This window comes from Carassius carassius, chromosome 49 (genome assembly GCF_963082965.1).
Source record: "Carassius carassius chromosome 49, fCarCar2.1, whole genome shotgun sequence".
NCBI lineage: Eukaryota > Metazoa > Chordata > Actinopteri > Cypriniformes > Cyprinidae > Carassius > Carassius carassius.
In genome coordinates this window covers 3,329,236-3,356,392 of record NC_081803.1, presented here as the reverse complement: position 1 = coordinate 3,356,392, position 27,157 = coordinate 3,329,236, and the positions used below count along the sequence as shown (strand labels likewise).

General features: G+C 38.8%; 1 protein-coding gene across 1 annotated transcript; it reads left to right on the top strand.

The window, feature by feature from the left end:
- The first annotated feature begins 721 nt into the window (after positions 1-721).
- Positions 722-25,874, top strand: LOC132132994 (long-chain fatty acid transport protein 4-like). Its single transcript, XM_059545651.1, has 13 exons — positions 722-983; positions 3,331-3,492; positions 6,426-6,820; positions 9,073-9,231; positions 10,461-10,530; positions 10,664-10,755; positions 10,961-11,070; positions 13,871-14,080; positions 14,336-14,462; positions 19,769-19,906; positions 19,994-20,158; positions 22,604-22,750; positions 25,062-25,874. Exons 2-13 carry the CDS (start codon positions 3,332-3,334, stop codon positions 25,217-25,219), a joined length of 1,932 nt encoding a protein of 643 aa, XP_059401634.1. The 5' UTR covers positions 722-983; position 3,331; the 3' UTR covers positions 25,220-25,874.
- The last annotated feature ends 1,283 nt before the right edge of the window (positions 25,875-27,157 follow it).

Here is a 27,157-nt window from a genome sequence, read left to right as displayed (position 1 = left end):
TCTGGCAGTTGTAAAATATTATCTAACATGATATCCGAGGTGAAGTGGAAAGATGAAATGAATGAACCAGAAAATATTGTGATTAGTATAAAAGAGCATGAATAGATTCATTTAAAAGTAATTTGAGGCATTTGTGACGTCAGTGAGTGTCAGGGCTGATAATTACTTGTAGAAGAAAGATAGTTCGATTTTTAAGGTACAATAATTGGTACTGGCTGTGCATAATAAAAACAGAAACACATTAATAAAGGAAAATATGGTCAATCTGATTTTGCATCTAAAGATAGATAATAATCCGCACATTTTTCCAAAGCAATTTTGATGAGCAGTGTCTGAACGCTTCCGAAATTCATTCATTTTAAATAAATAGATCATCCTTGTCTCCATGTCATGTCAATGCATTAATTTGAAGTAAAAAAAAGCCTGCCTCTTAACACGTTTGAACTGCCATCTACATTATATCATTTTAATTTTCGCAAACATCTGTTTTCGCCTTTACAATGGCGAGCAGATGTGCAGATATCTGACACTATAGCCCTCCTCCTCCTCCTCCTCCATCATGCCTCATGGTCCCGCGGAGCTGCTAGCGGGCGGAAGCTGCCGTGATGATTCGCTGGCTGGGACACATTTCCTCTACAGGACTTTAAGCCCCGCCTTTCTTGCGCGATACGGCAGAGCTCCGATTGGTTCAAAGAGCTGTCAATCACACAGAACACCGGCGAATAGAGAGGAGGCGGGCTGAAGTAAGAAAATTATAAGGTCACTTGAATTACCAGTGCTACAAGCCATCGTTACAATGAAAGCGAGAACAGATAAGAATGAAAAAATGAAATAAACGGGTGCAAAGTCTGCGAGGAGAAGCCGCGGCTCTGAGGCCGTGTGTCGTTCAGCGCAGGTGAGGTTTAAGCCGATCAAGGTGGGATCCACAGAACCCCTTCTACCAGAACACACACCTTATTGTGACAACGGAGACCTAAATCGAGGTATTTCCCAGAACAAAGACACCTATATTACCAATATTTTAACCACTTTCCATAACCGGAATCTCCTGTATCATTAATCGTCTTGATCGCAGCTGTCAGCTGCCAGTTAAAGATGCATTTACCGAGTTTTACAATAACATCAGCATACACTGTGTATAGCTCGTGTTGGCTGATAGATGTGGTACCATAGGTAATAATTTAATAGATCAAAATCAGTATAAAGGGAATAGGATGCCATATATCCGCACTGGGCTTTTCGATATAACGTAAACGCAGCGCGAGCGAGACTGATATATTTACGCTTGGTCGTGTAAACATTTGATATAATATGCCGCCTGCCTGCGTTAATTTCTTATAATGTATCTCGTGATTTTTACAGTAGAGTGAACCTCGGTGTACTGCAGTGCTGTCCGGTTCGTGAGCGACTCGTTCTTTTGAATCGGATCCTTTGAACCGAGTCATCCATCGGACTGACGAATCGAGCGGATCTGGACTCAATAGCTGTCCGACTCACTAAACTGACAGTTGCCCTTTGGACATATTTGATTCACAGTGAGCCTAAAACAGCAGACAACTGATCAAATGTTTTTTTTTTTTATGTTTGCCACCTAGCTATAAGACAGCTCTATCAACACACATTCGACACAGAGTTTTTTTTAGAATAAACCTTTTAAAACACTTTCAACTGAGAGATGAAAACCTTGGTATGGTTTACTGTAGACGCAGATTTGTGAACTAAGCACCGTGTGGTGGCGTAATAATGGTATAAAAGTATCGCTGAATTGCTGATTTGAACTGGTTCTTTGAAACGAGCTGTTCGAAAGAGCCGATTCGCGGAAACGAGTCACTACAGCGCTGTACTACCAATGTGCTCCTCAGATTTCCGGGTTGATGCACCGAGTCAGGGCTCTGCGGTAACCTTCGCTTGATGATGATGGCGGCTATTCTGCAATGCTTTCATATCCATCCGCTCCCACAGCACGTCTATCGTTTTATCTGAAGGACTGAACAGACGGATTCTCCTCAGCATCCCTCACGATAGACACGCGCACTGTAGGATTTGCCCGCTGCGGCGGTGTGTGTGTGTGTGTGTGTATGCCTATGATCGCAGCTATACTGATTGTTCTTATTATATGGCGTAAGCTGTCACAATGGGAAGCTTATTTAATGGCTTTTCAGCTAAATTTGAACAATGAAGCACCAAAAAACACCAAAAGCAGTTCATAAAACAAAAAAACTGGTAAGATCACAAACTTATCAGAAAGCAGAAATGGATAAATTAACAAACTGTATAATTCTGAATAAATCAAAATACTCATAATAAACTTTAAATCATTACATATTATCTAAATTCGCACCAGGATGTATTCCAGAGTGTTTTGCAATGTGTATTATCTAACTGCTGTGGCAAGAAATATATATATATATATATATATATATATATATATATATATATAAATCGTTTTTGAGGAAAATTTTGCTGAAAATAAAATAATTATTAAATGATTTTTAATTAGATGTTTGAAACCAATTTACAAAAACCCACATTTGTGCAATTGTTCTTCCTATTCATAATCTTATACGTAGTTACAGTGATAAAACCCTTGTTTTATCCTACTTTGCTGTGTGACAACTAGCCCCGGTCTCCACTATATAGGTGCACTATGTGATGCTTCTACTGCGTTCAGATGAGCTGTCGTGAAGGATAGTTCAGATCAAATAGCTCTGTTGCCTTGCATCACTGACATTCAATCCACCCTAGTTACTTTACAGGTCTCTTTAAAGGCCTAGAAAAGCTTCGGTGTGTTTTAATTTAAAGGAGCACTTTAATAATAAACATTTTACATTTCTGTCACAGTTTGATCATCTGTATCCATCTGCATGCTACACAGTGTGCATCAGAGCTGTCAATAAGGGTTACCTTCAATCAGAATACAGTAGCTAACGATATCCGTATAACACGCGATGAACAGCAGTATTAAACTACATATGTCAACGCAAACAATAAATCTAACAAACACATTTTCAAACCTAACTTGCAGCGCCTGACTCATTTTTTTTTCTCCCAGATGATATGATAATGGTGTACCTTTAACATACTTTCACAAGGTCAAAGATCTGTGTTCTTCACCAACTATCTGCTCTTGATATGATGAAGAGAGTAATCTTGTGTTAATCTCCGAATCTCTCAGAGTTTTGCACATCAGCGCTTGTAATTATCAGGTTTCTAGTGATTATATAATAACTTTTATCAGTGAACGATGTCTTTTGTATATCAGACGGGTCAGATAAAATTGAACTCAGTAACCCAGGATTGAGGATTGATGTCGATGTGTTTGTGTGTTAGGATGTTGCGGTTGGCGTGCTCCACGGCTCTTCTCTTCGCTCTCCGGCTGTTCACAGGCCTGCCCTGGTTACAGGTCCTGCCAATTATTGTGATCATCTTCCTGGGTTCTGGAGGATGGAAGTCTTTCTGTGTGTTTTCAAAGACCATATACCGCGATTTGCAGTAAGTTGATTTTACAATATCCTTTTAAGCATGAAATCTACACAGTACTGTGCAAAAGTCTTAGCCATTAGTATTTTCATCAACATAAAAATGGTTGTAAGTCAGTTATTTCTATCTTTTGCTGTAGTGTGTTAGTAGGAAATATCAGTTTACATTTCTAATGCAGTCTGATTTCTGTCTAAGGAGGTGGTTTTGTGAATAACGATCATGTAGTACATGAACCTGTTCCCTTTGTAAAAGGAGTTCCTCAGCAAACACAACCGCACATTCCTGTATTACAAGCTGTGTGTTTGTTAAGGGGAACAAGTGGTTGAAATGGGTTTCCTGGCGGGTTCAGCTGGTTTTCACTTTAAAAAGAGTAGGTTTTGAAATGTGAATGGAGTCATCATGAGGCTTTCAGGGAGTTTGTTCTTTTTCATTTAAAAACTGAACTTCTGTGTTTGCTGTTGAATTGCAAACAAGGCAAAACCTCTGCTAACAATCACAGTTTTGTCACTTGGTGAAATTCAGACTTGAGTTCCTCTTCAGGTCCTGGAGGTGTGGGTTTATCGTATCGACAGCCCTGATTACACCGTAAGGGAATTACGAAGGATTTTAGGCTGGCTGTTAGTGGATGTAAGAGCTCTTTTGGGTCAGGGGTCACTGCTTTTAGCAACGTGACAGTGTTTGTGTTCGCTCAAGCACCACACTAACTACTTCTGCCACTTACTGATTTGTTATTTGTTACTGAAGCAAGAAGTTGATGAGGCCAGAATCACCACCATCACCATTAAACGTATGATCATGCGCATTAAACCTACACAACAGTGGAAAGTACATCACCGGTCAAAAGTTAGGATTTCTTAATTTTATTTGAAAGGAGTTCCCTATGATAACCAGCCTGCTTTCATTTGATAACAAACATACACTGAAAACTGTATTCATGTAAAATATTATTAGAATTTAAAATAACAGTTTTCTATGTGAATATATAAAAAAATTATTTAATTCCTGTGATGTGAAGCTGTATTTTCAGCATCATTACTCCAGTCTTCAGTGTCACATGATCCTTCAGAAATCATTCTGATATAATGATTTACTGCTCAAGAAACATTTCTATGGAGCCCCTCTGGTCCCACTTTGTCAAAAAAAAATTATAACTATCTCGTGGCCTCAAGATAGTAACTCGTGGCCTCAAGATAGTAACTCGTGGCCTCAAGTTAAGTAACTCGTAGCCTCAAGTTAAATAACTCGTGGCCTCGAGATAAGTAACTCGTGGCCTCGAGATAAGTAACTCGTGCTATAAAATATGAAGAAGAATTATAAAGGACTGTGGATATGCAGCCTACAAGATTTACATTTCTGTATTTACAGAATTGAATTGATTGTGATGAACAGTACTAGTAAATAAATAGAAGCAGAACTGCAGCAAATTATATTACACTGAATATTAAAACAGAGAATATTGCACAGAATGTGAAGTATTACATTGCACTACATTACAGGGTCCAGTTTAATAACAAAGGGTCCATGTGTCAGACTTCACTATCTTGAGGCCAAGAGTTACTATCTTGAGGCCAAGAGTTACTATCTTGAGGCCAAGAGTTACTATCTTGAGGCCAAGAGTTAGTATCTTGAGGCCACGAGTTACTTATCTTGAGGCCACGAGTTATTATCTTGAGGCCACGAGTTACTTATCTTGAGGCCACGAGTTACTATCTTGAAGCCACGAGTTACTTATCTTGAGGCCACGAGTTACTATCTTGAGGCCACGAGTTACTTATCTTGAGGCCACGAGTTACTATCTTGAGACCACGAGTTACTTATCTTGAGGCCACGAGTTACTTATCTTGAGGCCACGAGTTACTATCTTGAGGCCACGAGTTACTTATCTTGAGGCCACGAGTTACTATCTTGAGGCCACGAGTTACTATCTTGAGGCCACGAGTTACTATCTTGAGGCCACGAGTTGCTATCTTGAGGCCACGAGTTACTATCTTGAGGCCACGAGTTACTATCTTGAGGCCACGAGTTACTATCTTGAGGCCACGAGTTACTATCTTGAGGCCACGAGTTGCTATCTTGAGGCCACGAGTTACTATCTTGAGGCCACGAGTTACTTATCTTGAGGCCACGAGTTACTATCTTGAGGCCACGAGTTACTATCTTGAGGCCACGAGTTACTATCTTGAGGCCACGAGTTGCTATCTTGAGGCCACGAGTTACTATCTTGAGGCCACGAGTTACTTATCTTGAGGCCACGAGTTACTATCTTGAGGCCACGAGTTACTATCTTGAGGCCACGAGTTGCTATCTTGAGGCCACGAGTTACTATCTTGAGGCCACGAGTTACTATCTTGAGGCCACGAGTTACTATCTTGAGGCCACGAGTTACTATCTTGAGGCCACGAGTTACTATCTTGAGGCCATGAGTTTCTTATCTAAATTTCAGATTTTTGTGCTGTTTATTTTTTTATTTTTATTAATATTTTTTTTTTTTTTTAAACCATTGTCCTTGTCCAAACTTTTAAATGGTAGAGTAAGATTTAAAAAAAACTTGATATCTTTATTCTGCAAGAACACTTTTTTTAATCCCAGTAAAATACATTCATAACGTTTCATTAATTCAAATTTTTAAATAAACCCCGTTCTTTTAAAGTTTCTACTCATCAAAGTTTCCAAAAAAATGTGAAGCTTAAGCTTTCAACATTATAACAGCAAAATCAGTATATTCAAATAATTTCTGAAGGATCATGTGACACTGAAGACTGGAGTAATGATGCTGAAAATACAGCTTTGATCACAGAAATAAATCACATTTTAAAATATATTGCAATAGAAAACCGTTCTTTTAAATTGAAGTTTACACAAAGCTGAAAGGAGGTGTTTTAAAGAACTTGCCCAGAATAATCCATCAGAGTCATAATGTTATTTCATAATGTGCTCTTTTACAGTGCAGCCAGTGTGTTGCTGAGGGTAAAACTCAATGTCAAAAAGCACCTCCGTGAGCGCAACACCGTTCCCAAACTCTTTGCCAAGTCCGTCAAGAAATATGGTGACAAGACGGCTCTGATTTTCGAAGGAACAGGTGAAAAATGGAGCTTCAAGGAGCTTGACAAGTACTCCAACCGCGTGGCTAACCTTCTGCTCCAGAGGGGCTTCAAGGACGGCGACGTGATCGCTCTGTTCATGGAGAACCGCTCTCAGTACGTGGGGCTCTGGCTGGGCATGGCAAAGATCGGAGTGGAGGCAGCTCTCATCAACTTCAACCTGAGACTGGAGGCTTTGGTGCACTGTGTCAACATCTCCAACGCCAAAGCCGTGGTGTTCGGCAGTGAGCTGACTGATGGTAAGAAGAAGTGCTGTGAGAGTTATCAGTGATGAGGAAACTGTTCAAACTGTCACTTCCCAAGCTGCATTCATAAAGTAGTCAACTATGCCAGAAACTACCAACAAAAACTTTGCGAACTACACTAAGGCTGTTTATGGGGGAAATATATCTTTACATTTTTTACTTTCAAATGCAATATTTGTCAGTGGCAGGCAATTGCATGAACTGCCTAAAAAAATTCACTAACAAATCAAATTTGGTCTACATCGCTACTTTAATTAAGTTTTGAATTTTTACATTTAAAATTTGTAAAATATATTTTCTGAAAGATGAATGTGTGAAATGAAATGTCTGTACTGGAATCTTGTACTGTCTGAATATTTTTTTTTTTACCATCCAAACTGATTCAATGAAAGGAATCAAACTTCTTAGTGCTACCTCAAGTAGCATTTTGTCACTCTGCATCACTGCCTGTTGGGAAAATTAAGTAATTTCTCAAAAATAATTCCACAAATTATTTCCTGAAAATGAAGATGTTACCGTGCACTGGGAATTAATTTGACCCCTTTTTTTAACCATTCAAACAAACCGATTCATTAAAATGTATGGATGTAACGATTCACCGTGAACTGGTTGAAAATCGATATAAATATGTGATGATTCAAATCGTTTAAGATGTTTAACAAATCACGATAAATTTGGGGGTGAGAGTTCATATGAATGTATCTCTGAGGAGAACTGACGGTCTTTATAAAAGTTTAGATGATTTCATCTCGTCCTTGTATAATTCATATTAAAATAGTGTTTATAAGCGATGCGCTGCTTTGTTTACAGCGGTAACCAAGGAAACGCTGTATCTGCTGTTCTGTAAGCGCCACCTGTTGTCAGAGAGTGCATCTGCAGCTCATTCACAGCTTCTGCTGACTTTATGTAGAATAGTTTCACAGAACTGAAGTCAGAGCATTCTGTTTGTGATTTAAAAGTTCAAATGACAATCTCTTGTAGATTACAAACTGCTCATGCTGCATGTGTTCAGCATCTTTGTTCGGATTGTGATTCTAATGCAGTGGCTGCCTATAGTTTTGAATGGAAAGACCACCACAAGCAAAGTCTTTGATTATGAAGACTTTTTTTTCAAATTCAAACTTGGGGTTTGTTTTAAAATTTCAATTTAGTTTTGTTATTTGACAAATTTCTGTTTCACAAAAAAATGTGCTGCATTTTGTCCAAGCAATAATAAAAGGACATCTTTCATTTATAATTTGTCTTAAAAAAAAATTAGAAAATCAAATTGTGAAATCAGTATCGTTAATCGAATCATGAGTTGAGTAAATTGTTACATCCTTACAAAATTAATTTAAAAAAACTAATTCGTTAGGAAAATTGTGACCTGTGCTGGCAAACTGTGAATGCACATGGGCTAATTTTGAGCTAAAGGCAAAAAAAAAGTGAAAAAGTGTCGTATTTGAGGTTTAAAAAAAAACAAAAATGAGTTCATTAAGCCATTGTCTAGCGATCCCAATGCTCCAAACAGTAATTAAACACCTAAAATGATCTTGAATATTTGATTAACTAACTTTTATGTAAAAATATCGGATGTGTAACATTACATAGGTCTTCATATATAGGCCGACTGTCTCATTAATGTTAATCTAACAATAAAAGATAGAGGGAATCGCTCGCTGCCCTTTTATTGAACTGCTTTTCTAGTTTTAATAATGTTTATTTATAATGAATACACTAAAGGGCTTTTTACATTTGATTAGCCTATTTGTTTTTCTTACTTGAATGCTTCTGTTTAGATGTAAGATGAAAAAAGTAATGCACAAATGTAATTTGTTTCTTATATTTGTTATACTGTTTATTTGCATCGTAGTTGCAAGGTGTCCCATGGAGAGTCCCCGTAAACCACAAATGCAAGTTTGCATGTACTCTAGAGAAACTAATGAATGAGTAGCGCAGAGTTCAGATTTATTATGGCCAGAGGTATCTGTGAGTAACATCACTGCACCAAAGAGGATTCGCACCAGAGGTCATGAACCACAGTCAAATCCTAATGAAATCGAGTTTGCTAGTTGTCTCTTAACTAATTGAAAACTGACTCATGAAGCATGCCATGTTGAGTCAGCTTTGTTTCTTATTGATTTCACATTTCCGGCCGTTTGTTTGTCCTGTGCTTCCTATGAGGGGTTTTCTAGTCTCGTTTTGTTGCATTATTTGTATCTGTGATGGTGACTTCATCTGTTTCTCCCGCTCTTTCACTGTCTCAGCGATGTGTGAGGTGCACAGCTCCATGGGAAAGACTGTGAAGCTCTTCTGCTCTGGAGAATGGGAGCCTAAACGGGCTCCTGAAGGCACAGAGCATCTCGAGCCGCTGCTGGAGGCCACCTCTACAAACCAGCCCAGACAACCAGATTGCAGCTTCACAGGCAAGAAAAACAGACAAAGTTATAATCAAGTTATAATCATTCAAGGCCTAAAAACAAAACACAAAAATGCATGTTAAAACATGCATCACTGTGAACTCCTGTCACAGTGATGACGACAGAGTCACTCTGTCACCTTGAAATTATATAAATATTTGCAAATAATTTTTTACATTTAACATTAAACTGATCCTGAATATTTCCTTTCAGAGTTATTATAGTTAACTAAACCATTAAAAAAAAAATTTCTTGGTATAAAATAAAATGTAACTAAACTAAAATTAAAATGTATTTTCTTTTCAGCTAGTTGCCCAGGCAACATTTCTGTTTTTAATTTACTTTAACTTGATATATTAAAATAGCTAAAACTAAAATTGAAATAAAAAATGTAAAACTAATAAAAATGTCAAAAACACAACAAAGTTACTAAATCTTTAATTTAAAATGAAAATGAAAATAGAAAGTGTAAAAAAAAAAATTATATTAATAAAAACTATAATTGTTGCTCAGTTATACTAAAATAATACTCTTTTTTTTATTGTTGCATTTATCTTAAAAAAGACCTTTGAAGTGCCCCTATTATGGGTAATGAAAGGTTCATATTTTGGTTTTGGGAGTCCCAACAACAGGTGGGCATGTATGCAAGGTCAAAAAACACTTTCATTGTCTTATAATATGAATTTATTTTTCCTCCCAAACGATTCGCTCAACAATAAATTTTTTCCAAACCCTTCCTTTGCATGAGGCTAATCTGCAGTGATTGGTCTCATTTTCATGTCATCTCGTTTGTAATGCCTGATAAAGCAGCATTTGTGAGCACAGCTGCTTTGTGTACAGTGTTACCGGGGAAAACAATATTTTTACACTCCAAAAGCAGCACCTAGTGGCAAATAATTAATTAGCATTTTCATTCAGACCAATGCAAAAAGACTAACAAGTGGGCGGGCATTATGCTAATTGTTCATGTTGACCTCAACATGAAACGGCTTGGGATTCGTTTTAAAAACGACTTGTTTCAGCGATTCAGAGTCGACTCTTTCTTTTGAGAGACAATACCTTTATACATGTTGCACTTTCAGATTTAAACTTTCCAGGATGTTTTAATTCACTGTGCTGTGTTACACACTGCATGAAAGGTTATTTTAAAAAATCCGTAATAGGGGCACTTTAACAATGTTAAAAATCCCATAACCGTTGGTTTTTAGTAGTTTTTTCTTCTTCTTTTCTTCTAGATCGCCTTTTTTACATTTACACATCAGGAACCACTGGGATGCCAAAAGCTGCTATTGTTGTACACAGTCGGTAAGTGTGTGACAATGTTAACATCTCCACTTCTCATAGTCGGTCCTTCCCTGCTTTCTCCCTCTTTTTTTTTCTCTCTCAGTGAATCGAGCTCCTGGTTTTTCACCCAGTTTTTCCTGCATTCCTCCCTCAGGTATTACCGCATGGCTGCCTTGGTGTACTATGGTTTCAGAATGAAGTCTGAGGATGTGCTTTATGACTGTTTACCACTTTACCACTCAGCAGGTACATCACTGAACACAGGCTGCTCTACACCTTCATCATATGTGCATTTCCTGTCACAGAGTTTGGTTTAGGCTACTTCCTGTGTGACAGTTGTGTGGTTTGTTTTGATGGGTGTCTACACAAGGTCCTATGACTTGTGTCCAATTGCTTAGTTTGATATTTTACTGTTTAAGCTGGCTAAGGTCAGAGTTGTTTTCTCTGGCAGGTAACATCGTGGGAGTCGGTCAGTGTCTGATCCATGGAATGACTGTGGTGATCAGGAAGAAGTTCAGCGCTTCAAAGTTCTGGGATGACTGCATCAAATACAACTGCACAGTGAGTGATGGATTGCATTTAATGCTGGGTGAATATACTGCTTTTATGTTTGAAGAAATTAACAGTTTTATTGAAAAAAAACATATTAAATTGGTCATAAGTGACAGTAAAGTCATTTATAATGTTACAAAAGGTGCTGGTATTTTGTAGTTTCTATTCATCAAAGAATCTTGACAATATGCATCACAATTTACCCCAAAATATGAAGCGTCACATCTGTTTTCAACATTAGTAATAATAATTATATTGTTTTAAAACTCTTTGAATGAGAAGGTGTATCCAAACTTTTGTTTTCCATTTGAATTGGTTCATTTAAAAGTAGACATTTCGCTTTGATAGATATATTTTTAATGTCTGTGAGGCGAGCACAGTGTCAGGTCCAAATATTTTTTTTGTGTTTTTTTTATTTTATTTTTTTAACTCTCTTAAGCTCACAGAGGCCGAGACGGCAGAAAGTACACCATGTTTGCTTTTTTTCATTATTTTCAAAAGCACAACATTTTGTTATTGTGAGCGCACACCAGTGTCGGGGGTAAAGCATTACAAGTAGCGCAAGTTACGTAATCAATTACTTTTTTCAAGTAACTAGTAAAGTAACGCATTACTTTTTAATTTACAAGAAAATCTGAGTTACTTTTTCAAATAAGTAACGCCAGTTACTTTTTTCCAATTTATTGATTGAAAGATCTCCTGTCCCCTTGTTGAGAGAAATCGGGAGTAAGATGTTACTTTAGTTCTAGAAGAAATGTGAACATACATTAATTCATTTAACTCACTCCAAAAAATTTAAATGTAGTTTTCCTCAAAATTAATAAAAATAGTTGAAAGCAACTCAGAATATGACTCAAAGCTGCAATAATTAAATTTTAAATAATACAAATATCCTTTATGTATTAAATCCAAATGTGTTAACCAATTTGCTGTTGATCTTCAAAGATCTAATTCAACCATACTAATAAACAAAAATTACACAAGATAAACTAACATTTCTTCTTTTTTTATTGCTGAAGAGTGTTTAACTGTGTTCTACTGTAAAGACGTGAATTTACATTTCCTTCAGCCTGAGGCTTTTGATGTGAAAGGGTTTTTACATTTGCCAAAAATACAACTTTTTATATTAAAAGCAAACAATCAAGCCCAGCCCAGATTTAAAAGTAACGCAAATGTAATGTAACGCATTACTTTCAATAAAAAGTAACTAAGTAACGTAATTAGTTACTTTTTAGGAATTAACGCAATATTTTTATGCCTTACTTTTAAAAGTAAATTTCCCCAACACTGGTGCAAACAAATGAAAGTGGACCTTTTACTGAAACAAAAGAAGCATTACTCTTATTTTTATGACCAAAATTGTTGGAGAAGTTTAAGTTAAATGCAAATAATCACACTTGTGCCTCTTAAGTTAACGTTCATGCAGTGAGCACGCTACTCTTCAGCTTCCACACTTCTTACAAACACTTCAGTACAGGCCACTTCTGTACAAAACTGTACAGACCAGCTGCTCCCCGGCCCTTGACGAATGTGATTCGCGGAGAGCGCGCGAGAGAGAGAGAGAGCGCGCGAGAGAGAGCGCGCGCGAGAGAGAGAGAGCGCGCGAGAGAGAGCACGCGCGAGAGAGAGAGAGCGCGCGAGAGAGAGCGAGCGCGAGAGAGAGAGAGCGCGAGAGAGAGAGAGCGCGAGAGAGAGAGAGCGCGAGAGAGAGAGCGCGCGCGAGAGAGAGCGCGCGCGAGAGAGAGCGCGCGCGAGAGAGAGTGAGCGCGAGAGAGAGAGAGCGCGAGAGAGAGAGAGCGCGAGAGAGAGAAAGACAGAGGGAGAGAGAGAGAGAGCGCGCGTGAGAGAGAGCGCGCGTGAGAGAGAGAGGGAGCGCGAGAGAGAGGGAGCGCGAGAGAGAGAGAGCCCGAGAGAGCGCGCGCGCGAGAGAGAGAGAGAGAGAGCGAAAGAGAGAGAGAGAGCGCGCGCGCGAGAGAGAGGGAGCGCGAGAGAGAGAGAGCCCGAGAGAGAGAGAGCGCGAGAGAGAGCTGGTCTGTACAGCGCGAGAGAGAGAAAGACAGAGGGAGAGAGAGAGAGAGAGAGAGCGCGCGAGAGAGAGAGAGAGACAGAGGGAGAGAGAGAGAGAGAGAGAGCGAGCGAGCGCTTCAAACAACATGAGCGCTGTCTTGCTCTCTCTCCCTTGCGCATATTAATCAATTGACACAATGGTGTCGATGTTTAAATCATTTAAAATGAGAATGTAAATCTGCTCACCCCATTTTTGTTTGTAAGAAAAAATTTGATTAGATTTCATATCGCAATATATATCGCAGAAAAATAAAAAAATTTTCCCAATATCGTGCAGCCCTAGCGAGCGGTCATGTAATGATGCTAGTACTTAGGCCTACATGTTTCAGATGATAAGCCACATTTGAGGTTGATGAATGAAACGAGCGTTTGCCTATCCTGACCGATGTATTAATAACCACACAGACAACTGCTGTTAATAATCTCTCTGTCACTGACTACGTGACTTTGCCCCTTTCTGTGAATTTCTTCCTGCCCTACACAAGTCATAACACAAGCTGTTGACAGGAAACCCACCTACTGATAAGGTCTTAAATGGTTAAATAGAGCATACCATTAAGATCATGGCAGTTTTGCGAACAAACCATATTTAATGTATAGTACATTCATTAAATATATCCAGGACTTCCAGATCACAGCTTTACTGTTGAAGTTGTGTGATTGTTTATTATATTACATTGTATTACTGTTTTCCATAGAAGTGGAGCTTCTTAGAAAAGTCATTTTTGGTTTTATGTCTCAGATCGTGCAGTACATTGGCGAGATCTGCCGCTATCTGCTGAATCAGCCGAAGAGGGACACGGAGCACCAACACAAGGTCCGCATGGCCCTCGGTAACGGCCTTCGTCAATCCATCTGGGAGGAATTCACCAGCCGCTTCAACGTCCCACAGATCGCAGAGTTCTACGGCGCCACCGAGTGCAACTGTAGCCTGGGCAACTTCGACAACAAGGTCTGCCCTGACGAAACACACTTTAGATGGAGTGTCTGTAAACAGCCAGTTGTAAACCTCTACAATAGTGGATAATGAAGGTGGTAAAGGATGCATACTATAGGAGTTGCAGCAGTGCTTTGTGTATTACCAATATTTTTATGAGGCCATCTACAAGAAGTTCAGTAATCAAGCACAGGTGGTTATGAGCTGTTGAAGGTGCTGATTGAAATGCTGTGACCGGTTTCATTTTGTAACATGTTGTTTTGACTTCAGACGGGCGCCTGTGGATTCAACAGCCGGATCCTGCCCTTCTTCTACCCCATCCGCTTAGTCAAAGTGGACGAGGAGACCATGGAGCTCATCAGAGGACCGGATGGAGTCTGTATCCCATGTGGTCCAGGTACAGTACTCGCTCAATCTCATTAAGTGCAAAGGCTTGAATTAATGGACAAATTAATAATTAGTAATGAATTACACAACTACTCTGTCTATTCAGCCTTAACCCGATACATACAGTACACAATAATTTTCTTTTGACTAACTTAGCTGCCTGGTTATAAGTGATATATTAAAGTTGGATATATAAAACATCTTACATAAGTTGCAACCATAGAATATACTCACATAAAGCAATACGTACTAATCTTAATTATCTGATTTGTAACCATATTATCGCCCCAACTCTTCATATACCAGTATGTACAACTTAATCTGCATACTTACAGTATATTTGTATAGTACAGTACATAAGGGGATATATACTATATATAGCAAATCTCAACTGCTTAATTGCTTATATCATCTTAAAGTGTAATTATAATCATCTCAGCACTAATATGCTAAATGCGACAATAAGGCATGAAGATCTTAAGATATTATAAACATTAACATCAAGATTTTCTGTAAAGCTGCTTTGAAACAATGTGTATTATGAAAAACGCTATATAAATACATTTGAAGAAATATGACAGGTGAGAAGCTGATAGAGCAGGCTGCAGATAAAAAGCCAATATATATGATATCATTCATATACATATATATATATATGTATGTATGTGTGTATATATATATATATATATATATATATATATATATATATATATATATATATATAGTACAGACCAAAAGTTATGACACACCTTCTCATTCAAAGAGTTTTCTTTATTTTCATGACTATGAAAATTGTAGATTCACACTGAAGGCATCAAAACTATGAATTAACACATGTGGAATTATATATGGAATTATATACATAACAAAAAAGTGTGAAACAACTGAAAATGTCATATTGTAGGTTCTTCAAAGTAGCCACCTTTTGCTTTGATTACTGCTTTGCACACTCTTGGCATTCTCTTGATGAGCTTCAAGAGGTAGTCACCTGAAATGGTCTTCCAACAGTCTTGAAGGAGTTCCCCGAGAGATGCTTAGCACTTGTTGGCCCTTTTGCCTTCTGACTGCGGTCCAGCTCACCCCTAAACCAGCTCGATTGGGTTCAGGTCCAGTGACTGTGGAGGCCAGGTCATCTGGCGCAGCACCCCATCACTCTCCTTCTTGCTCAAATAGCCCTTGATGCCTTCAGTGTGAATCTACAATTTTCATAGCCATGAAAATAAAGAAAACTCTTTGAATGAGAAGGTGTGTCATAACTTTTGGTCTGTACTGTATATATATGTATATATGTGTGTGTGTGTGTGTGTGTGTGTGTGTGTGTGTGTGTGTGTGTATAAATTAGTGGTGGGCATAGATAAAAAATTTTTATCTAGATTAATCTCACTGTAATCTTGGAATTAATCTAGATTAAAATGGTTTATTTGAATTCTGCCAAAGGCATTCAGAATATGTGTGCTACCCAAATAAAATAATGACTAAAAGTAACGTTAAGTCTTTGAGAATGGGTTTCTCAAGACAGGTGGTGCATTAGACCAGGGGCTCATCTCCTGTTTCCAAAATACATCACAAACTGCTTGAGAAAGCTGTAAACTAATTCCACATTGTACAAGGTGCAAACAGTTTCGCAAAGCGTTCGCGCGGTTGCGGTCTGTCAGTGCGTTCCAGGAGCTGTGTGAAAGCACAATGAGTATGAGCCTGTGCTGCTTCAGCACCACATACGAAACGCACACGGACTGCATACACACTGCAGACGGATTATGTGTGAAACAGGCGTGCGTCTTGTTGAAGTTTCCATTGGGAAGCTTAAAAAAAAAAGCTTAAAAAAAATGTCCCTGAAGCAAACCCGACGGCTTCAGCTGCATCCATGTTAGCACATCATGTTTGATGTAGTAATTTCACAGTAGGCATACACACAGGTTTAAAGATTCGTTCTCGCCCCCTACAGATTTGGCTAGGTATACAGTCGTGGCCAAAAGTTTTGAGAATTACATAAATATTGGAAATTGGAAAAGTTTCTGCTTAAGTTTTTATTAAAGCAATTTGCATATACTCCAGAATGTTATGAAGAGTGATCAGATGAATTGCATAGTCCTTCTTTGCCATGAAAATTAACTCCCAAAAAATAAAATCCCAAAAAAACCTTTCCACTGCATTTCATTGCTGTCATTAAAGGACCTGCTGAGATCATTTCAGTAATCGTCTTGTTCACTCAGGTGAGAATGTTGACGAGCACAAGGCTGGAGATCATTATGTCAGGCTGATTGGGTTAGAATGGCAGACTTGACATGTTAAAAGGAGGGTGATGCTTGAAATCATTGTTCTTCCATTGTTAACCATGGTGACCTGCAAAGAAACGCGTGCAGCCATCATTGCGTTGCATAAAAATGGCTTCACAGGCAAGGATATTGTGGCTAGTAAGATTGCACCTATATCGACAATTTATAGGATCATCAAGAACTTCAAGGAAAGAGGTTCAATTCTTGTAAAGAAAGCTTCAGGGCGTCCAAGAAAGTCCAGCAAGCGCCAGGATCGTCTCCTAAAGAGGATTCAGCTGCGGGATCGGAGTGCCACCGGTGCAGAGCTTGCTCAGGAATGGCAGCAGGCAGGTGTGAGCGCATCTGCACGCACAGTGAGGCCAAGACTTCTGGAAGATGGCCTGGTGTCAAGAAGGGCAGCAAAGAAGCCACTTCTCTCCAAAAAAAACATCAGGGACAGATTGATCTTCTGCAGAAAGTATAGTGAATGGACTGCTGAGGACTGGGGCAAAGTCATATTCTCCGATGAAGCCCCTTTCTGATTGTTTGGGGCATCTGGAAAAAGGCTTGTCCGGAGAAGAAAAGGTGAGCGCTACCATCCGTCCTGTGTCATGCCAACAGTAAAGCATCCTGACACCATTCATGTGTGGGCTTGCTTCTCTTCCAAGGGAGTGGGCTCACTCACAATTCTGCCCAAAAACACAGCCATGAATAAAGAATGGTACCAAAACACCCTCCAACAGCAACTTCTTCCAACAATCCAACAATAGTTTGGTGAAGAACAATGTATTTTCCAGCACGATGGAGCACCGTGCCATAAGGCAAAAGTGATAACTAAGTGGGTCGGGGACCAGAATGTTGAAATTTTGGGTCCATGGCCTGGAAACTCCCCAGATCTTAATCCCATTGAGAACTTGTGGTCAATCCTCAAGAGGCGGGTGGACAAACAAAAACCCACTAATTCTGACAAACTCCAAGAAGTGATTATGAAAGAATGGGTTGCTATCAGTCAGGATTTGGCCCAGAAGTTGATTGAGAGCATGCCCAGTCGAATTGCAGAGGTCCTGAAAAAGAAGGGCCAACACTGCAAATACTGACTCTTTGCATAAATGTCATGTAATTGTCGATAAAAGCCTTTGAAACGTATGAAGTGCTTGTAATTATATTTCAGTACATCACAGAAACAACTGAAACAAAGATCTAAAAGCAGTTTAGCAGCAAACTTTTTGAAAACTAATATTTATGTAATTCTCAAAACTTTTGGCCACGACTGTACATCTGCGCTAAAATATCAAGGTGAAAGTCATCATAGCTCGACTAGTATAGACCAAGCTCCCAACCCAACTTTGAGAATAGATTAACAGCGATATTTTTTTTATCGCCCGATAAGAGTATCCCGTTAACGCAGCACGTTAACGCCGATAATGGCCCACCACTACTATATATATATATATATATATAAACACAAATCCGATTCCAAAAAAGTTTGGACACTGTACAAGTTGTGAATAAAAACAGAATGCAATGATGTGGAAGTTTCAAATTTAAATATTTTATTCAGAATACAACATAGATGACATATCAAATGTTTAAACTGAGAAAATTTATCTTTTTAGGGAAAAATAAGTTAATTTTACATTTCATGGCATCAACACATCTCAAAAGAAGTTGGGACAAGGTCACGTTTACCACTGTGTGGCATCCCCTCTTCTTTTTATAACAGTCTGCAAACGTCTGGAGACTGAGGAGACAAGTTGCTCAAGTTTAGGAATAGGAATGTTGTCCCATTCTTGTCTAATACAGGCTTCTAATTGCTCAACTGTCTTAGGTCTTCTTTGTCGCATCTTCCTCTTTATGATGCACCAAATGTTTTATATGGGTGAAAGATCTGGACTGCAGGCTGGTCATTTCAGTACCCGGATCCTTCTTCTACACAGCCATGATGTTGTAATTGATGCAGTATGTGGTCTGCCATTGTCATGTTAGAAAATGCAAGGTCTTCCCTGAAAGAGACATATGAATGGGAGCATATGTTGTTCTAGAACTTGGATATGCCTTTCAGCATTGATGGTGCCTTTCCAGATGTGTAAGCTGCCCATGCCACATGCACTCATGCAACCCCATACCATCAGAGATGCAGGCTTCTGAACTGAGCGCTGATAACAACTTGGGTTGTCCTTGTCCTCTTTAGTCCGGATGACATGGAGTCCCAGTTTTCCAAAAAGAACAAATTTTGATTCGTCTGACCACAGAACAGTTTTCCTCTTTGCCACAGTCCATTTTAAATGAGCCTTGGCCCAGAGAAAACGCCTGCACTTCTGGATCATGTTTAGATATGGCTTCTTTTTTGACCTATGGAGTTTTAGCCGGCAACGGCGAATGGCACGGTGGATTGTGTTCACCAACAATGTTTTCTGGAAGTATTCCTGAGCCCATGTTGTGATTTCCATTACAGTATCATTCCTGTATGTGATGCAGTGCCGTCTAAGAGCCCAAGGTCACGGGCATCCAGTATGGTTTTCCAGCCTTGACCCTAACGCACAGAGATTGTTCCAGATTCTCTGAATCTTTGGATGATATTATGCACTGTAGATGATGATAACTTCAAACTCTTTGCAATTTTTCTCTGGGAAACTCCTTTCTGATATTGCTCCACTATTTTTCGCCACAGCATTGGGGGAATTGGTGTTCCTCTGCCCATCTTGACTTCTGAGAGACACTGCCACTCTGAGAGACTCTTTTTATACCCAATCTTGTTGCCAATTGACCTAATAAGTTGCAAATTGGTCCTCCAGCTGTTCCTTATATTTACATTTAACTTTTATGTTTCTAGGAATCATATTTTATCAAATAATGCAGTTTTTCTATACAGTACATATATAATTAATTAAACAGAAATGTTAAATAAAAACAGTAAACTAATGAGGATTGAGAATTAGAGCTCCTGTTCTTATGCATTCAGGCACTGACATCCTTGGCACTGTCAAAATAAAAATCTGTCAGCCACTACAGAAAGTGTGAAAGTCTTTTATAAAATCTACTTTCTTATTTGGTTTCTCAGGAGAACCTGGTCAGTTGGTTGGCCGAATCATTCAGAATGACCCTCTGAGACGATTTGATGGTTATGTCAATCAGTCGGCCACGAATAAAAAGGTTGCCAACGATGTCTTCAAAAAGGGAGATAGTGCCTATCTCTCAGGTATAGTATTTTGAAACGCTCTACACAGCCGTACTCTTACTTCCATGCGCTCAGCTGGATAATAGCCGCTGGCTTCTGCTCTCTCAGGAGACGTGCTGGAGATGGACGAGTACGGCTACATGTACTTCAAAGACCGCACAGGAGACACGTTCCGCTGGAAAGGAGAGAACGTCTCCACCACTGAGGTGGAGGGAACGCTGAGCCGCCTACTGGACATGAAAGATGTGGTGGTGTATGGAGTGGAGGTGCCAGGTAATCACACGGCTTTTCTGTTTTTCTGTTTGTCTTTCTCTATGTTTGTTTTCCCACCAATCACATTTCATCCCATATTAGAAAATCTCATCAATGTTTTCAAGTGGATGGAAAATAAACCTCAGCAGTGGTTTTGTGCTGAAGAGGTTCATTTTGCAATTATGTTGCCTAATATAACATGGCTAATTGACAAAATAATGATCTAAGATTCAAGCTGAAATTATGTTGTGAACGTAAAGAGTGTGCAGAGTCTTCATGTGCTGAACTGTTCCTTTAAGTGTTCTGAGTTTTTAAGTGTCATGAATCATTGAGTGCTCAGCCAGTGTGTGGAGAAGAGAGTAATTAATTTAAACGAAGCTGACTGCTGCAGTTCCTGAAGGATTCTGGGAATCCACAGCCAAAGTCTTCTTCTCTTGGCCTAGCTCCGGTTTTGCTTACAATAGATCTATAAATGAATCGCAGCAGAGTGCTGAATATAGCTCTGTACATTTGATACTGCTGGCCAAAAAATACTCTTTCACCTTCAAAACAGAGTCATCAGCAGATCTTTAGCTATGGGTCTGTAACATATAGATGAGTGTGTGAACATGATTTAACCATCAACATGCTTTAAGGGTCTACATGCAAATTGATACCAACAATGCAAGAAAACGGTTTACGTAAGATTTTGAAATTAGCTTTGACGTTAGCAGAATCAGACACACACATACACACAAGACTGCATCTACTGGAGTCAGGAAAAAGGCAGAATACTCATCTTCTCACCACAGGCCCCGCCCACTGGCGCTCACCGGCGAGCATTGTAACATGTCGCGTCAAAAGCAAACAGAACACATTATGTGTCTTTGTGGCAGATTGACATCAGTATAAGCTGTTTTTTGACAAACAAAAATGTTTTGAGTTCTGAAACTTAAATGAAACTCTTAAATGTCAAAACATTTTGATTTCTCAGCTCATGACCCGTTTAAATCCCAAGAATAGATTAGTCTAGCGTTATCTAGTGTTCAGATAATGAACATAACATTGTAGCCTCCCATCCAATAAATCACAATAAGCGTTGTGCTTTGTTACTTTTGATATGAAACAAATTCTCAGATTTCAAATTCTGTCCATTTTATTACAGTGTAGGCCGTTTATTACAATAAATACCGCGTTTGCACTGTTTAGTGTGGAGTGACAGATCGCTGTAGCGCGACGCACACGTGAAACTGATCCTCTCCTCGGCTTTAATAGCAGTTACAGCCCGAACAAACATGAATTACCATCAGGGGATATGTTAAAAGAAAGAGTACGACTTATTAAAATCACCCAAATCAGTGTTTCACATCGCTATAACATCTTGTAAACAATGTCACGTAACGACACGTTTACAAAACTGCTGAATATATGCACCATATAAAACACTCATTATAATTTTTACTGTTTTCTTTAAGATTTCTGTTTGAATAACAGTCAAGTTTTTATGGCAGCCACCATTAAAAATGTTTATATTTCGAACAATTTAATTATAAAGTTAGTATTATAACTTTATCATTATAAAAACGTCATTGAGTGTCATTTTAAGTGTTTGTATACAGATCAGTTCATTTTAACCATTGGCATTATAGTAAAATAGTAACTGACTGTGGCATGCATATTTTACAGCTAATAGATTTTTTATCCTTGAGATCATTTGCCATGTACTGTACCTAATAGATCCATCCGAAGTGCACACACACAGAGCAGTGAACACACACACACACTGTGAACACACACCCAGAGCAGTGGGCAGCCATTTATGCTGCGGCGCCCAGGGAGCAGTTGGGGGTTCGATGCCTTGCTCAAGGGCACCTAAGTCATGGTATTGAAGGTGGAGAGAGAACTGTACATGCACTCCCCCCACCCACAATTCCTGCCGGCCCAGGACTCAAACTCACAACCTTTCGATTGGGAGTCCGACTCTCTAACCATTAGGCCACGACTATATATATATATATATATATCAAAATGAATCTAATCTGTCGATATGAACATTTTTCAGTACCCAGACCTAATAGTTAGTTTAACTTTTACCAACTTGCTTACTAAAAGTAAAAGAGAAAACTTCAGAAGAGAAGATTTTACACAAATGGCTGTTGTAGCACTTTTTGTGGCAATGCTGAGAATGCAACCTATTTTTGCACTGCATAAGCAGTTCATGTAACTCCCTTAATAATAATAATAAAACCCTTTATTTAGGAGAAGCAGTGCAGTAATGTAACACAGCACTGTGTCTCTCCCCGTCTGCAGTAGTCCATAGATCTCTGTCCTTGGACCAGTGACATATGACCTGACCAAACAATTATTAGTCCTTAGTCCGCTTATTTTAATTTATGGTCACTCAGTGTCTCTTTATGCTTATAGGTCTGGCTTCCTCTGAGGTTGATTACAGGACCTTGAGTGATGCATATGGATGTTTTTCCTCAGGTGCTGAAGGCAAGGCAGGGATGGCAGCTATAGCAGACCCGGAGCACAGCACAGACCTGATGAAGTTTAGCCAGGACCTGGAGAAGGCCCTGCCACCCTATGCCCGGCCCGTGTTTCTGCGCTTCCTACCAGAAGTGAACAAAACAGGTGTGACCCCGTCTGATAAATAGTGTCGAGTAAGACTGGCAAAGACACAGTAACAGTCCCATAGTATTTTAGAACGAAACCCAACATGTACATATTCAGAGTTCGTCTAGGCTTAATCAAGTTATTTATTCAGTTTCACCTTTAACGATGCAACGTTTCATTGCTACCATATCTGAAGTGTTGTTCCCATTAAGGGATTTAAAGAGCTGTTTATCAGCCATTTTCAAGAGACCTCTAAATATAACGAGGCTTCCCACAGGCCCTTAAAGTTTTAACATGTCTTGAATTCAGTTTGTTTAAAATGAAGGTCATAAGTCTTAAATATAGTAAATAGTATAGCAGAAATTTTAAATATTTTAGGAGATTGAAAAAAAAAAAGACTCATGATTTGGCCTAATGTGGTTATTAAACTTCAGAAGTTTAAATTAAATAAATGTGAGCCCTGCGAGTTTCATGAGACAATGCAAGTTATATTGCAACATCTGCCCATTTTTGGGCAGCCTTTCTCTGAGATATTAAATTCAACCAAAATTTGACAGTTGTGGAAGATATGCAGTCGAAGGCTCTAACAAAATCTAAAGTTTATAAAAAATCGTGAATCATTTTATATATAGACCCTTGAACTTGATATGTGCAGTTCAGGGCTTGAAAACGAAAAAAAAATTCAATCGGTTCACTCCGAGCAGAATCGATATTTTAACATTTCTGTTCTGCGTTCCTCTGATATTATTACCGTTCCGAAACTGGTTCGGGTGGAAGAAAGACAGGTTAATAACGTTGTTTTTTAAAAACAATATTCTTTGCCTATAATTTGTCTAATAATATAATAATAATAATAAAGTACAGCGTTTTCTTTACTCAAAAAAGAAAAGGAAAGAATAGAGATCTAATGTTAGCCAATAACCCGCAATAACTTAGTCACAGCCAATACAGAATCATCTTCTCTAGATTTTGGCCAAATGTAAGCTACTAAAAATAAATAAATAAATAAATAAAAAAATAAAAACATTAAAGTATTTTTAAAATATTTAAAAATGTTTGCTGCATTGTTTAAAAAAACAAAAAACAAACTCTTGTATAAGATTGCGTTTTGAGAGTGAAAAAAAAAAACTTAAGTCGCGGCTCTCGTCGCATTTTATTAGCCATATTACTTTCCGAAATAATGAAGGCTAAAATGCTTGTAGTCTAAAACAAAATGTTTACAAACATTATAAAAACAGTTATTAGTTTCTCTCGAAAACAAAACAAGTTTAGGCTTTAAAAACGTCAATCCAAAAACAAATTAATTTAAGCTGAAGCTGATGCCTGCATCTCTCATCCAGCACGAATCCAAATTTTTCCATGTTCCCGATGTATCTGGATGCTAAAATATGATTTATTATATAGTGTTTGTACTTTCATCGACATAAACATCATCCTTCACATCGGCTTTATGAGGCGCGGTCGCGCTGAACGCAACAAATTTTGTACAATGGAGCAGTGTAACTTTTTATTTGTTTCTTTAACTCTATTTTATTTTGATAATTAACAGGCTTTAATAAAGCAAAATGATGTTGTGTCAGCGCGATGGTCGTACCAAAGCTGATTGGTTATATAGAAGCAAGATATTATTCAAAGCTGTCAGCTTTTGCAAAATAATTACAACTGTAAAGCTTTTGCAAAATAAAGAAAACTACTCTCTGCTGTTTCGTTTTCCTTTCCGAAAACTTTGGAACGTGTCACAATGAACCGTAATTTAGCACACTTTTTCTTTCGTTTCGTTAATCTGTCAATATGATTTAAGTGAAATATATTTAGTGTATATGCCTATATTCCTTTTTATGTAAGCCTATAGGGGTTAGTTTTTCTGTTTTGTCCATTCACAGAAGGCTGCAGGTGCGTGTGATCTGTTGAATTCATCTCACACTATCCTCAGATAAACTCTAACGGTGCATTGAGACTGACCTATGATGAGATCACAGCTGAGCGGACAGTTTACTCGTTGGCTTTAGCGTCACATTTGCGTATGCCGTACTGCTGGAATTCGTGATTGGTTGACAGCAAATTTCAAATATTTAATGGAACGATAAAATAACATTATTAACCGGTTAATGGCCATTACAAATTTTTGATTCTGTTCGGAAATATAAAATTTGATTTAGTTTCTGGTTCTGTTCCTGTCAAAATTTCGTTCATTTCCGGTTTTCATTCGTTAAACTGGTTCAGAGCCCTGCAATACAGATAACTGAGCCAAAAAATTTGCAGGACACCAGTGCATAGCATAAATATAAGTTTTTCTTACTTGTGTGTGTTTTTTCTTTCTTTCTTTCAGCGACTTTTAAATTCCAGAAGACAGAAATGCGACGGGAGGGATTCGACCCCAACGTCGTCTCTGACAAACTCTACTTCCTGGACTGCACTAAAGGACAGTATGTGGAGCTGAATGTGGAGCTCCATCGCAGCATCGTCTCAGGAAAGCTGAAATTATGAGACTACTGCCAACCTCCACCTGTTCCCTCACCGCCCCGCCGTCAGCAGCCCTCAAACCCCGCCCCCTCATCACTCCGCCCCTCGTTACCTCAGCAGACACAGTGAGGGGCCGCAGGAACGCATTCTGCCCGTACATTCAAGCCCACGTTGATTCATTCTCCCAGCCCACAGCCCAACCGAGACGGGACTGAGGTGGCGTTCAGCCAGCCGTCTTAAAAACAAAAAAAAAGCAAGGAATGCAAAAAAAATTAAGCAATTTAGCAAACAAGAATATAAAACACATACAGCAAGGAAAGGCACAAGAACCAAACACACTGCTGTCAAGTGGAAAAGCTTTCTCTTTGCCTCAGCTGCACAATGCTCGCCCGGCTACAAGATTCGGGACTGACGCTTTCATTATGATGGATTGGACAAGCCCTGACCAAAACCATGTGGATCGACATGCAATACAAACCCAGCACTGGCTGTGCGCTTGCCAGCTGCCAAGACTTGATCAATGCTGTTCATTTAAATGTGTAACATGCACCAAATATATGTATATAAGTTATAGAATAGCTCCTCCTCTATTTACAAGTCATGAATCTACATGCTGCGTTGAAGACGTCCCTGATAGCACTGCTTCTGTGTGCGTTTGACCTCTCCAGACTTTAGTATGCAGCGTCCAGACTTTAGTATGCAGCGTCAGCATCATGCGGAAGCAGATTTAACGATCAGCCCAGTGTGACATTGTGCAGCCTGGACTTCATGGGTTTGCTTCGTTTTGCTAGACGTGAAGACCGTTACGTTCCCTTTCTACAGGACACTATAGTGGACTTTGCAAGTAGTGTAACACTCTGGTGCTAAAGAGCGAACATCCTATCTATCTGCAAAGCGGTGCCAGACCTAAAAACCATCTTTTCTCCTTGACAGGAAGAGGACAGAAGTGGAGGTGAAGAAAGGGGAAAGCGATATAGGCTATTTGTCATCAGAGATCTAGTTTTTCTTTCAGCAGCATGAATGATTGACGCAGCAGAGCACTGTGCCTTACTGTCAGGTCAGCAGATAGTGTTATTGCCCTCGTCCTGCATCATTACACTAACTGACTGTAGACGTCCCTTCTATGTCTCTTGGACAGCTAGCTTATTTTCTAGACCTTGCTTGTGCTCCCATGAATCTTCCCATCATGCAAAGTGTGTCCAGCACCCCATCTATGGGCATCCTGTCCGTTCCATGTGTATTCTGCTCGAACCTTCCTGTTCTCACTCGTCCACTGAAAGCTGGTTATTTATTTATATATCGTAGCAAGTATTTAAGTGTGTGTGCACGTGTGACCGGATGATTTTGTGTGATAGCACTTGAATTTCTCCGAGTCACTGTTTTGGCCACTATATAATAATGTACATCACAGATGTGGGAAAACAGAGAACAGTTTTGACCTTATGTGGGTAAATCTCATCAGGAACATGTTTGGGTCAGCCATCACCACAACATCAAAACATATATGTTCCTCATCAGGAACATGTTTGGGTCAGCCATCACCACAACATCAAAACAATATATATATATATATATCAATATATCAATATTTATATAATCAAGCCTATTTCACAATGTTTTGCCATTTATTTTCTCTATATGTTAATGACGAAAATCTAATTCATGTTACCATAATGACAATAAAATCGTAAAATGGTAACTACCAAAAAAATCTCATTCCCGTTACTGTAATGAAAAAAATCGAATTTACATGATCGTAATAAGGAAAAATCGAATTCTCAGTACCATAATGAAAAAAAAAACGAATTTTCATTAAGTCGTAATAAAATCCTCATCCTCGTTGCTGTAATGACAAAAACATCTCATTTTCATTACCGTAATGGCAATATATCTAATTACCATAATCACAATGTATTCTCATTACTGTAATGAAAATAAAGTATTTTTTATTACCATAATGGC